Here is a 15,389-nt window from a genome sequence, read left to right as displayed (position 1 = left end):
GACTATCCGAATCGCCGATTATCCGAATCACTTTCAGAAAAAAATTTGTCGAAAAAAAGTCTAAATTGATGGAGATGTTTAAAAAACAATAATTTTTATTTCTAAACTTGTACATAAGTACATTTTATTTATATTTAAAACATGTGAAAATATCATGTTTCTTTCTTTAATTCAATAAAAAAATAGTGCAATATCAATACGTAGTTCTTTTTTCTCCAATGGCAATTTTAAAAAAAATCCGATTATACGAATATTTGATTATCCGAATAAGTCCCGGTCCCCATTTATTCAGATAATTAGAGTTCTACTGTATACTGAATCAATGGTAGGAAGTGAGGAAAGTAGCACATCATTTTCTGATAGAACAAGACATGCAATTAAATGGATATATAGAATTCTTGATCTTCTTGCAGTGAGTAGGGACTAACAATGAGTACAGGGCTGTGGGATTATTTCTATTGTTGTTTCACTCACTTCAATTTAATTGGAATTCAAAACTAACAGAGTTTTTTTTTCGAATAATACAGTTGAGTCATGAACGTTTTACAGGAGCAACATACAACAGAAGGTTTGAAGTATTCATGAGATCTTTGAATCGTATCATTGTATCTTCCAAAATAAGATATGGATTTCCACTCATTTTCTTCTCTCGTAGTAAGGCTAGCCTTACGTTATATATCATCATTTGAATAAATTTGTATATATTCCAATAAATAACGATTTTTTATGTTCTATTCTACACAGAGTAAAAGATACCGTTGAATTGGTAGCCTATTATTTGTCTCTGATTCTACTCCATCGAGATTTTTAACAGGAGACAGCAAACCTGTACTTTCTATCTAGAGCAGCTACTAAAGTACACTATTACATACATCCTGTCTAGAGCAACTATTATAGTACACTATAAATGTGGTTCCAAGATACTCGATATCACAGTTTTTCAGGGCGACATGCCACTTCTAATGAGTGATGACAACATATTATGTGAGCAACAACGTGAACGTGTGGAGAAAGATAAGGGCATTACCTTGCGCTTCGAGCGTGCTATGCGAATATCTCTGGTGTCTTGCGCCTCTCCCGGGGGTCGCTTACCCCACACCTCAACTGCGATGCTTGTGTAGGTGAACACCAACACACACAACGGCACCGCGTACTGGAGAGTCATCAGTGCAGCGCTGTAAAGCTGGCGCATTGACTGCGATTCCCACTCTTCCTCACATACAAACCTGAAACAAAATGGGATTATTGTAGCTAAATGACAAAGTAGAGATACATTTATTACCCTATTACTTTATTACCCTATTTTTGAGGCACAGAAATAACATAAGAACTCAATACCTGAAGTATTCATTATCTCAAAAAAGCTGGATGTTTACAGGAGTAAAATTGTACAATTTCGATAGACGAAACTGTACTATCTTCCCAATGCGCAAACTTCCCACGTCGCGCAATCTTCCCACGTCGCGCAATCTTCCCACGTCGCGCAATTTTCCCACGTCGCGCAATCTGCACAAACTACATAGCGTAACTTTCAACATTGGGAGATACAAAACGACTACGTCTTCCGAAGACGTAGGCTATTTCTACCTTAACGTAGCTGAGTGTGTGACGACCTTAAGGTGACCTCTAACGACAGGACAAGTGTGTCGAACATGTGTGAACGCACTTGCCTTCGAACAAAGAAGACATTCACAGGCTTCGAACGAGAAATAGCTGTTTGACAACAGATTCTAACATCGTATAAACAATGAATTAGAGCAACGAAATAAACAATAGAGAATTAAAAATAAGAAACTTTAGCTCAAAAAATGATGTTCAAAGCCTTTTCGTGAAGCCACAACATATTAGACGAGCATGTTCACACGTCCTGTCATTACTGGCCACCCTAACAACTTCACAGCATCCACCTAATGTTTAGGGTAATATTTAGGGTAATTAATTTTTAGGGTAATGTTTAGGGTATAATGGTACCGTTCTCTATCAGCTCGAGTCCCGGTTGCACAAAAACCTATTAATCTTCAATCGTGATTAAATGCCACAAGAATCAATCAGAGAAGACTTCTCGAAAACCCCTTTTCTGATTGGTTCTCGTTGCATTCAATTAGAATTATAATTCGACAGGTTTTTGTGTAACCGAGTCAAATATTCATCTAAAGCCGTGTCCACACTGAAAAAATGTTCGACATACATATTCGGCAAACATGTTTGTTGAGGAGCTCAGGGACAAACATTTTAAAACGTTTGGACAATCATTGTTTGTCAATCAAAAAATCATTGTTTTTGCAAACATTTTCAACTGTATAAAAAATAAAACCTGTTCTCCTCACTTACAAATATTTAGTTTGGTGACGCGTCCACACTGACCACGGGCAAACATTGTTTGTCAAACATAATAAAATTTGCCTAAACTGTTTCAACAAATATGTTTGTCAAACATATTTGTTCAGTGTGGACACGGCTTAACAGCATTTGAATGAAAGTTCTTGGAAACGTCTGTAATTACACTACACTTTTCAGCATCTCATTCATTATTTATCTGAATTTTAAAAGTATCTTCAACTAGAGAACAAGATAACGATAATGTAACGAGAGAGCAAAATACTGTTACTAAAGGACAACATAAAAATACTGTAACAAGAAAAAAAACATCAGGAAAACAGTTACTGAATGACAAAATAAAAATACTGTGACGAGATCACAATAGGAGCTACTGTTATCAGATGACAAAATAAAAATAGCCCACTGTAACTTGTAGACTAGATGACATTCACTACAAAGTTTCAGCAAAGTCTCCCATCAAAACTGTAGCCTGCAACGATATAAAACTTCTAAGGTGTAGGGTAGACTGGGTGTTACAAAATTCCAACAAAAATTGTTTTTAAGTCAGTGAAAATGGCCATCACCAGAGTAAGTGACTATCAGGGCATCGAAATGACCATTCTCAGCTTTTACCATCGTCGTCTTGGATATGAAACATTCATTCAATTCTCACCATCGTTATCATCTTGCAATTACCGTTTACTCTGTCAACCGAGAAATACGTGGAGGTGACAAAAAATACGTTGAGTTCCTGAGTTAGGCCTACTATACAAGACGGTAATTGCTGCTTCATCAGGTTGAATTTCTGTCTTTCGCTTACTGTTTATGTTGTTGTCTCTGTCCAACCACAACTTCTCATTGTACAAACTGTTATTTTTCAGAGACATTGAGATGAAGAAGAGATGAAAGAGACTAGATAATTCCAAACTTCTCTCACGAACAACTATTATCAGAGACAATTTTATTAATAATCTAGGTGAACGGTATGTTTAAACACTGAAGAACTTGAAGTTGTGTGTTTAATTTCTTCTCGTTACTAATTTTTCTCTGTCTTCTCATAATGACTTCTGTATAATCGTAGAACTCTTCCTCTTCTCCTTTTATTATTTGCTGCGTTATTTTTTATGTTATCTAAAATTGTGTTTTGTGCCGAGCACTATTTTTAATTCAACCCTTTTTCCCAAGTTACAATAGTAAATTTAATAAGCAATAGACTGGAGCCATTATTGTAAGTGAGTTAGCGAAATAAATTATTTTCTCTCTCTATTATGAACGGCCATGACTTCGAGTTTCCCAGGATAGATATTTAAAAATTGTGGCTCCGAGTCGTCGAGGAATGTAGATTATGGAATTATCTCTAAAACTTAGCCTTCCTGTCGCGACATAGAGTGCGATAAGTTGGAAAACAGAAAGTATTACAATAATTATTACAAACTAATGATCTTGCAGTTACTATTTTATCCTAAGGCTCTAGAAGCCACGCGACGATTGGTCAAATTGATTCCCTTCGCCCAATAGGAGACCTGTTTCTAAATACAGTAGTGGGTCCCGAGGATGATACCTGACCTGAATTGACGTAATGCCATTTCGGGAGACGGAGGTTCCGCATCGCAAGATGACTTCTCGACATCATCAACTTAACTCTCAGAAGAAAACGCCGAAATAACAAAATAACATCGAAAGGAAACACGACGGAAACCATCAACAAAGTGCAATTCAGTGTCAATTCAATACAAAAATGTCAATCAAAGTGCGGGTTTGAAATTGGTGTATGGGGGGGTTATTGACGAAATTTGGGTTCTTTGGGTTTTTCTGTTTTGAGTTTTGTTCTGAATTTAATATTTGCAACTGATATTAATTGGTTTGGTGAAGTATTAATATCTAACGTAAGGATAGTAATGCGCCCCCAGATCAGAGAATAAAGGTAATGTAACGTGTTAAATTTAATATGATTCTCATTCTCTTTCGTGTCAGTGTTGTTGATATTTTTTTTGTTTTAAAATATCGTAGTGTTAAAATAGTGAACAGCGATTAAATCAGGCATGGCAAAAACGTATTGTAGTTTTCCTGACTCTAACCCGTTGGCCCGCATGAATTGAAATAGTATAGACTCAGATTCATTTTCTAGATGTGCCGGCCTACTTTGAAATTCTAAAAATTTTCTTCAAAATCATTGTTATTTTATTACCTTCATAGAGGTTAGGCACAGTTTGAATTTTCTGTATTTTCCAGTGAAACTTTTCTTAAAGATTTTTCATTTCTTCTAATATTGCACTTTCAATAAATAATCGTTCACTTGTATTATGTGTTGAGAGAGCAATTATAGGATGTTATCCTTGTGCTCTCATATGTATCTCCAAATAGATAAATGAACGGTATCTTTACTATAGGCTATTATCAATATTCTAAATTCGGTTCAGATTATTTTACAATTCCATCACATACATGAATCTACAAAATGAACCAGAGGGAACCAAATCTTAGGACACTTTTTTTGGAGGAAACTCAATTTTATCTGTATAATCAATCAACTAATCAATCAGCTTGTTTATTTTAGAATGGAAGAATTTCTGTACAGGATAAGGTCATCTCCTTAGGAGAGAGCTCAAAAATGAATAATTTATTTGCATTGTATAAGACCTGAATCTGACTCAATATTTAATAAGATGAAAATATTTCACAAGAGTAGGTTTGAAGATCTTTGAAGGATTTCAAGTAAAATTGATGCAGACTTTTGAATTTGATCTCAGCAGAGAATTTGGAATATCCATACAATAAAAAATCACGAAGTGTAAACATAACCTATTTTTGGACAATTTGTATCCAAATTTGGGAAAGGAACAGTTTTGGGCTTTAAGCCTGTTGTTCCTTTCTCAATCTTTCATGGTTTAGAATTATATTGTAGGCTATGTATCAATGTATAAATAAATAAATAGCTAATTAAATAAATAAGTACGAATAGAACGGTCAGAGAGTGTGAATAGAAGAGAGCTGAAATGATGGAGAACGACAAAATCATGGTCTGAGAATAACGGACCAATGGCAGCAAGCCACGCCTCCCAGCTCCCCATACTCTCTTCTGATTGGTGGATTGGAACGCCTACTGTGGTAGTTCTCAATTCTGCCGGTGGGTGGCGCCAGTTACTGGATTCTACTATAGAAACTTTAGAATCTATTATTCAAGTGCCGGTTGAACAAAAGCCGGTTAAACTTTTACCGTGGTTAATTCTACGAGAACCAATCAGAGAAGTCGTTTTATCAAAAAGATAAATACAGATAAAAATAGATACTACAGATATCTGATTGGCTCTCGTGAGAATAATCACTGTTACAATTTAACCGGCTTTTGTGCAACCGGGCCATAGTCTATTAGAATCTATCCATTTGAAGCTAAATATTATTCAAAGTTACTGTAGTAGGTTTCTGTAGTTACGCTGTACTCTTCATAATATTTCCAGCTCCCAATCGCACCTCTCCCTTCCAATTCCACGTATTTGCATTTGACCGTGATTGAAGCTATTGATGAATGTTGGTTTGGTTGGTTGACAATATTAGATAAAAATTGTTGCTTTCCTTTTTTAAAAAAAATAACACTCCAGCTCCCCAGCCTGGACAGCTTTCTCATGAACTATTGTACCAATTTTGAAATCAACTTGTAATAATATATCGGTCAATTGAACTTCATAATTTACACTGTGTGGGTGGAATTCAAGACAGCTACAATTACTAATATTGTCGACGCATGAAAGACTGTGTGATAACTCCCAAAACACAAATCAGCAGTCAGGTGGATGATAAGTCACTACATTTTTTATGCGATTACAATGCTATCCTGTTATAAAAAGGGCGAAGCAGTAAGACAATTTCTCTAGCCTACGAACTCGGTCTGTATAATGGTTGAAAAATATGTGTGATGATTGAAATTTGGAGTTGATTGATCAAACCAATCAAAAGTATTCGTCGAACGAACAACCTCGCAAACGAATGACTCGAGGCTCTATTCATCAGTATGAAATCACTAAGGTCATTCAAGTCATAAATACTGTATTTTCATGAATATAAAATGATCTATCTGAAAACTCTACTCAATATGCGATTATTCCAAGCGTCAATCGATGTTTTATTTATAGTTTTATAAGATGATGTGCTCATAACATATTATATGCCATCCTTTCATGGGTTCCATGAAATACTGCAATATCTCAGAGAGAGTAGAATTTGATATTGATAGACAGTAGCAAAAGGAGAGTCAGTAGAGGGAATATAAATCCGTAACGTACGGAATTTGAGAGCATGAATTCATGTACACATTCTGAATAAAATGACTGGAAGTTGTCTTATATATTATCCAGTATTCTATGGATAACAACCACAATATTACCTTCACAACCACTCAGAAAAAATGTACACGTTATTTGAGATTTACAGTCATTTTTTATACATGAGTTGAATAATAATTATTCCAATGAGATGGAATTTCAGTATTGTCTATTTTGTTGAAGAGTGAAGAGATCGTACAATTTTTCTACTACATGAAGGTCTTGAATCATCGTACCTTGGTGCAATAAATTAATTGATTTTAGGAAGAATAGAAAGAATCACAACATCAAATTAATGATTGGGAGAGAATTAACAGGAAAAACCCAAAACTGTTCCTCTCCCTAATTTTGATAAAAATAGTTCAAATGAGGTTATGAAAACACTTTTATAAATATCACAAAAATTTACAGTCCAAATATACATTATACTAAAAAATTTGTATCTCGATTGATCAGAAAGATGAAAAAAATTATTATTACACTTGAAAATGCATTAATAAATTGAAAAAAAATATTAAAAAACTTGATAAATTTGAAGCCAGAAAAATCACAAAAACATTCACTATCAGCATATGATTTTTACAGTTCAAATGATTTTGTAATTTCTATTTAGAACATGATTCCAGGAATCCGATATCGGTACCTATTTCCTCTCTCCATTTCAAAGTAAATCTCAGTCCACGTTCCAAGCATCACAGTTGATTGGAATTCTGTCCAATTCTATTTAGAAAACATGGCTTAGCTGGAAATCACCCTGGTGTGCCTACATAGTATTTGATTCCAGCAGAAGTTTACCAGTTAGGAGTCCCGAATATATTGATCTGATTGACTGGGGAAAAGCAAATAAACACTTCACTTCCCTCGCATGCGAAATTCACTCACTCTCTTTATTCCTTGCACAAACTTAGTTTGGTTTTCAAATGACGGGAACAATATTTTTTCTCATGTTTCCAGCATGTGTTTGAAGATATCTTTACACGTGTTTCTCGCGTGTGAATGTGCTTCTCTTCAAATATTATCTTGAATAAGGCTGGGAACCAATCCAAATGCAGATATCGATATCCTATTTATTTTATCTTCATTTCTTCATAAAATATGTACAACATCAAAATGATAGAGGAAAAATAAGGTAACCTTGTATTATTCCTCTCCCAAATTTAGATAATGTTACAAATAGTCCGAAATAGGTTGACTCTTGTAGTTCACTTCATAAAATTCTACAGACCTTAAATATTTCCACAAAGCGGATTTATTTATTCCAACCTATTTAATCTATTATTATTTCTATATATGAAAGGAGATGTACAGCAGTATTGATGATATGATAATTGACCGAGCGAAGTGAGGTCTAAGATTTAAGTCGACGGTTTGGCATTTCTCTTAATGTTTATATGTTTAAATGTTGCGCATTTACGGCGGAACGCGGTAATGGATTTTCATGAAATTTGACAGGTATGTTCCTTTTTTAATCACGCGTCGACGTATACACAAGGTTTTTTGTAAATTTTGCATTTCAAGGATAATATAGAAGGAAAAAGGAGCCTTCTTCATACGCCAATATTAGAGTAAAAATCAGACAATAGAATTATTCATCATAAATCAGCTGCCAAGTGATTACACAGATGTGTGGAGAAGCCAGTCTATTGCTGTATTTCCATAAGGTCTATAGTTTCAATCAGGTACTTGTGGATGAGAATACTGCGTGAGGTCTACTGTTCACAGAACTACTAGTATCATCTATTCACAACATTGAAGGATAAAATAGAAGTAATAATAAATATGTGTATCCTTTCTTATAGTCAATCATAATCTAATGAGGAGATATTAATCTACCGTAGATAAAGAAGCCATTCAATATCGATCCACAATAATTTCATTATCATTCACTTTTCAAACAATGACTAGATTATGGAGAGCTCAGATTTCAGCAAGTTAGTAGCGTAATGCATTTACTGGCTGAAATCCCTCTTTTCCCATTTTGCCTTTTTCCGTAATAGAAAATCTTTTTCATCAGTGAAGGAATTTCATTAAAAAGGGAACGCTTATCCCATTCAAGCGAAAAAAGGGTTTGTTGCCCATCTTTTCATCACGAATAAGCTCTCCCACTCACAGTTCGACGGCATCAGCGAATGGCCTCTGATCCTCAGGGATGGAAATGATGCTTTAAACTGGGAAAACTTCATCTTGAGACGCTTTGAGATTTCTCATCTACACTTTCAGGTTAAGAAGTGGGTCATAATTTTGCAATTTTTCAAAGTAGTCACAAACTTCAGCATAGATAGTTTGACACTAATAATTATTCCCATTCAATTCTTAAAAACGTGATTATGCAGTACAGGAAGTCGTGGGGAAGTTGCATCTTCAGCAAAATATTGGCACAAAGTTCATGTAGTCTAGTTTTGAGTTTAAAGTACTAAAAAATGATACATTTTATGATAGCATTTATAAACTATCAGGTATCTCTCAAATTTCTCGTTTTTGACAAGTTATTCAATCTTTCCCGGGGAAGTTCCCTAGGATCATTGATTTCACCTGACTTTCTAGAATATAGACTTTTCTTAATGGTTTATTTTTGAAGTTTCTCTGTTCTTATCTATCTTTAATTGATCAAAAATATTTATTTTATTTATTTATTCGATCATTCAGAATTACACAACTTTCAGAAGAGTACCACAGGCTTACGCCCAAAACGGTTCCAATTCTAATTTATACAACAGTCCAAATGTAGCTAGGTTATGTGTCACTCATTCTCCTATTACACACTCAATTTACAATTCAAAACACACAAAAATTATTTTTAAATTGAAAATACTTCAAAATTGAATTAAATCAATCACAATTAATTTGAAAATTCCAAACTTTAAAAAAACTATAAAATTTTGAGACCGAAAAGACAAACACACTATTTAGAACTTATCAAAGCTGTAACTACAAATTAACACAGATTAAGTGAACAAGTTGGCTGTCGGCTGTTGCTGCCTCTATCAATGCCATCTGCTGGCGAGCCAAGCAATCGATCTACATTATTACATCTACCTGTGACTGCCTGTCTGCCCTCTGCACCTCTATCACATCACAGAGACAAACAGAGACACACAGATAGGAACAGAGTGGTTAGGAGTGAGATAGAAAGAAAGATTCAGATTCAGATTCAAATTCATGTGTTAAGCAGAACAAAATTCAACTTACGTTATAGCATATAGCATTGACTCTTGCGAAGCACGGGTTACCTGCTAGTCTAAATCTGATCTACAATATGATATACAATGATTATTATTGTCATCACACTATCCAAAAAAATATATTGTATTCATGTCGAATGAATTAATTATCTGGTAACAGAGAGTTCTACTATGATCACTACGTCTTATTATATAGATAAAAATCATTATGTAGTTGTATATTCTCATCATTGCCTCATTCCGTATTCTACATCGTTCAATTCAATTGACTTTTATTTCGGAGACACAAATCACAAACACTTTGTAGTATGATATAGTTAGGTACTGTTGTATCCAACAAATAAACTGCAGAAAGTGATAAAGTTAGGTACTAATGTACACTAATGTACTATTTACTTTAATTTCCCGGGAAAGGTTGAATGACTTGTCAAAATAATGAATTTTAGAGTTTCCTGATAATTAGAGAATACTTTTTTCTGTAATTGATTTTTTACTTTCCTTGCCCTATTACCATAGGTAAGGAAAGTATTGCTTTCCGAAAAAAATTAAGGTACCCCAGTTTCCTAATTTCTATACGTTTCAAGGTCCCCTGAGTCCGAGAAAGTGGTTTTTGGGTATTGGTCTGTATGTGTGTGTGTGTGTGTGTGTGGTGTGTGTGTGGTGTGTGTGTGTGTGTGTGTGAGTATGAGTGTATGTGCGTCTGTGTACACGATATCTCATCTCACAGTTAACGGAATGACTTGAAATTTGGAACGTAAGGTCTTTCCACTATAAGGATCCGACACGAACAATTTCGATCAAATGCAATCCAAGATGGCGGCTAAAATGGCGAAAATGTTGTCAAAAACAGGGGTTTTCGCGATTTTCTCAAAAACGGCTCCAACGATTTTGATCAAATTTAAACCTAAAATAGTCATTGAAAAGCTCTATCAACTGCCACAAGTCCTATATCTGTAAAACTTGCAGGAGCTCCGCCCCATCAATGCAAAGTGTGATTTCAGATTCCCAATTATCGGGCTTCAGATACAATTTAAACGAAAAATTTTAAGTGGAAAAGATTTAGCATAAAATTCTCTACAATTAATGTTCAGTGACATTTTCCACCTAAAATTGAAAATAAGCTCGAAATTCGAGTAAATGTGTTCATTCAATAATGCAAACTGTTGGCAACTGTTGATTCTATTAAATCATTCACTATGAAGAGATATCAGACATCGTATGTCTCCAGCGTTATTGTCCTGTAACCAGCTGGCTTAGATCTTTGTTTATAAGTAGACTTGTGATACGCGTGAACACTAGCGTCAGGTGATCAATTCTAATAACGGCAAGGAAAGTTGTGTGAGTGCGCCACACCAGATTTTATATTTTTAGTACTTTTAACTTGAAACTTGAATTCATAAAAACTCTTACTATCTTACTAACGTCAATCTTACTATCAACTGCAGAGAAAGTTAACAAAAACCAAGAACTCAAGCCGTTCATACACCAAAACCATCACTTAGAATACGAATATGTACTCCATTAGTTTACAAGTGTTACACCAGAGAAACTGAATTTGAAAATTTAGAGAGGTATTGATTGCACCTTCTTGTTTGCAAGAGCTGCCAATACAGAAAGTGTCTCATGCAATCTTCCAGTAATATGCGCTGTCGTTCGGGAGCTGACGTCTATAAAAGAGTACTTCGAAAATTTCGCCCGACTGGAAGAAAGAATGGAAGTTACATTATATCAACTTGTGAGATTTCATTCACTTTTTGGCTGCAGATCGTTTGTACATTTTCTCCAACTTTAGAAAAGTTGAGCAAGGAGTGCTGTGACATGTGTTACAGCTACCGTTGAAAACTGGAAGTTTGATCGAATATCCAGACAATAGATTCGCAGCAGTGTACTTTCGTGTGGTGTCCCTCTTAAAATATGCCCATATACAGTACAAGATTTAGAATTTTAGATTAAGCAATTACCATCCTGTTCCATATCAATGTTGGGACAAATACTGTTATGTGAATAATCCAGTTTAAACTAGAACACATTTTTTCTAGAGCTACCTGAATATGAGCTATTTTGCACTAACGAAGAAGAAGAAGAAGAAGAAGAAGAAGAGAAGAAGAAGAAGAAGAAGAAGAAGAAGAAGAAGAAGAAGAAGAAGAAGGAGAAGCAGAAGAATCGTTTTATAACGATGACACTCTTGTTAAGCAAACGTCAGCTGGCAATTAAACGTCAATGTGCAACTTGCGCCCAGCGGTCAGAATGTGTTTGAGCACTCACAGATTGAACGTAACAAAGTGAACGTCCGTGACGTCATCACGAGTGATGCCATTTCGCTCTCACTAGCAGCCGACATTACGTTCCCCGACTGAAGGAGCGAAATTCAAATTCACTACAGGATCCTAAGGAAGCTTCAAGCGAAACATTACTGTATTATGATATGACAACATATTAGCCAAGTTAATGAGTTACATATTATTTTCTATCCTATAATTCCATTCTAATTGATATTGAAGATTGGGCTAGAACCATGATTGTACGAACAATCATTCATCAATATACAGTCATCTTGAATGAATAATCTCTGTCAAATTGGTTCCAGCAAATACATCGTCTCAATCATTCATTCTAATGTTTTGACTTTTCATTTCTGAATTTTTTTTTTAAGACAAAGGCAATGTGGGTGATAGATAAAGATACAATTATTGAATACTTAAAAACTTCAAACACTAATAACTTTGAACCTCCGTCACTCAGCGTAGCAAACATATCAATAACACTGTTCATTTTCTCACTCATGGTGACAGCCTAAAAGAATCAATATGTGTTAATTATCGAAAAGTTGATGGGGTCGTGTGGTTTTGACAAACCGGGGGATTCCCGGTCGTCAACCTTTTCAACATACTGTCAGAGCTGGAAATTAGATGTATTTATGATTTTAAAATTCGTCACAAGTCGAGATAAATCAATGGAACACTTTTGGAGTCGAATAGGATGGAATGGTCGTTATGAAGCAGATGATTGTCGGAAAGTTTATATAGCGTTATCACTTCCAGAGAGAGAGAGAGAGACAGACAAATAATGTGACTGGCAGTGATGACGTCACGACGTAAACCGTGTACGTGTGTATCGGAGCCATGTATCTCTCCCATTTGACCGCTGGGCGCTAGTTGTGTATGTCCGGCAATTACTGTACAAGCCGATTTGTCTTAGAAGAAAAGATACTATAAGCTTGTCGAAGAAGAGTTGTCTGAGCTTTTTTTAATTAGAATCGTGAATAATACAAGTCCTTAGTCCTTAAGTAGTCCCAACTCCCATGGATAATAACTCCCTTTTCAATTTCAATATCCATCTAGTCAATAATTAGTAATAGAGCCGTCAATAGAAGAGAGATGCAATCTCTTATACTCTGCTAGCAGGATATAAACAGAGCAATAATATTGCTTGTGATTTTCTCAAAAGAGATTGACCCTTATATTTTCTCTCTTCAGAAATCTATCCTGTTATATTTTGTAATAGCTCGTTTTTAAATTCCTCAGCTCATTCATTGCAAGAGCTTGTTTTCTATTAAGAACGGTTTGTTGTTTATCATCCGAAAACTTAATGATTTGAAATCTTTCGATAATGGGTGATTCTCTTTCAAAATCTGATTCCTACTGCTTGTACTTCCCATATCAGAACAAAAAAACCTGATATTGTTATCCAAAGAAATAACGTATTCTGATACATTAAAAAATTCAATAATAAAATGGTTCTCGAGATTTTTATAGAAACGTATTTGATAATTCCAGGTACGGTAACAAATAGCATGATTTACTGTAGCCTTGAAATATTCCTCTACACATTTACAGTGAATACCAATCGGATGAATCAATATAAACAATGGGCCTTACGACTGTCATACTTCAACAGGGACCGACAGTTTAACGTGCCCATCCGATAACACGGGAGTGATCTGGTTAAAAACTTTTTGGTAATGAGAGGGTTTGAACCCGGGAACTCTGTGCTGCTATGCAAGCACTCTAAACACTAGACCACGGATCACACTACTACTGAAAGGAAACAACACGATATTGTCAAAACCAAAGGGTTTATTAGAAACAACTTTGTTGTTCGTTTTGGATGTTTCACACCATTATCATTCACTATTGATTTACTACTCTCTTGCTATAAAATTTTTCTCTCTTAGGGCCGTTTGCACAGTATAGATTGCTAAACTTGATTAACCCTTGGACTACCAACCTTCTTCACATACACGGAATACCAACTGGGGTAACTGGGTCACCCCAACAAGATTACTGTTTTATATCTTTATTCTATATTTTTTCCATTAATTCATCTATGAAATGCATTACAAAAGCTTTTAATATAATTAAAAATAAATTTCTTTTGTTTAAAAATATGTTTTCAATCAAAAACTGACAGGACAAAAAATTGAGCATTCTATCAAATAGATGTAGGGGAAATGTTGTCAAATAATTAAATTATGGCTATAGAGAAGCAATTTTTTCAAATTTAGATTTCAAGTGATCATTATGATCAGTTTGGCGAAAAAATGATAATTGGACATTAAATTATATCTTATGCATTCCGATAATGGATGAATATACCAAAAAATTGCATGACATGGAATACCAAGCGGGGTAATAGAGTTACCCCAAGGATAAATCTGCTAATAATTGAAAAAATAAGAGGAATGAAATGATTTTATGAGAAAAAACAACTAAAGTGATATGTTTTTAACAAGTACTCAAGGTTTCAATGAAATACAACAACATTATCTACAAAAAAATGGGGAAAATGTGGGTTGGGGTAGTCCAATTACCCCGCTTGGTAGTGGAAGGGTTAAGTGAATCTGAAAGTTTAAACTTGAATCGGTTTTTTCAGTACATTTACTAATCCAGTTTAAGTTAAACTAGTTTAGCGTTAAGTTGGTAATAGAATGTCATTGTTTATAATATCAGGAAGGCTGATTAAGACAGGAAATTTGTTATTTGTTTATAAAATCAGTAAATTGAGGTTATGTAGCTACTAATTCCTTGCTCAAAATCCACAGAGCTGTAAGCTGTACGGTAATAAAAGTGAAAAGCGATCAAGAAATTCTTCAAAAAATGATGAAATGCTATATTACTATTAGATACAAACTTATATTTAGTAAGCACCAAAAAATATATTTTAGAATGTTTTTAAAATAGCGATTTTGTTACGCTTAAATCGACTACGGTCTTCCTCGTTTAATAGAAATCTCTCGAAAGCAAAATATCCCAGTTATGTGTTATTAAAAATATGTTTCCTAATCAAAGACCACTGTTAAAAATTGTCTTATTTCCTATCAAGTGGTTTATTTAATCAAATACTGGATTGGCAGTTGCTTCACTCAAGCAAAACCGTTAAGAAAATTCTCTATCATCCCAGAAATTTGAATCATTCGTTTTTGTCCAATAATTTTTCTCAGTTTCAAAATTCTCAGTCATCTTTATCGATCGCATCAGAAACTTTTATCAATTGCTTCATTATAATTATTTTTACATTCAAATGATAATTCACTATAACCTAAATTAATAATAATAATTATCGTCTACAG

General features: G+C 34.5%; 1 protein-coding gene across 1 annotated transcript in view; it reads right to left on the bottom strand.

Annotated features, from left to right (window-relative positions):
• The window catches only part of LOC111064454 (RYamide receptor-like), a 390,152-nt gene that overhangs the window by 392 nt on the left and 374,371 nt on the right, over window positions 1-15,389 (bottom strand). Inside the window, exon 5 of the mRNA XM_039420218.1 lies at window positions 1,028-1,226. Within this exon, the coding sequence (XP_039276152.1) occupies window positions 1,028-1,226 (199 nt within the window). The remainder of the gene's footprint in view (window positions 1-1,027; window positions 1,227-15,389) is intronic.

Source organism: Nilaparvata lugens, chromosome 2 (assembly GCF_014356525.2).
Source record: "Nilaparvata lugens isolate BPH chromosome 2, ASM1435652v1, whole genome shotgun sequence".
Taxonomy (NCBI): domain Eukaryota; kingdom Metazoa; phylum Arthropoda; class Insecta; order Hemiptera; family Delphacidae; genus Nilaparvata; species Nilaparvata lugens.
Note: the sequence above shows the minus strand (reverse complement) of the source record. Positions and strands in the feature narration are given on the sequence as shown.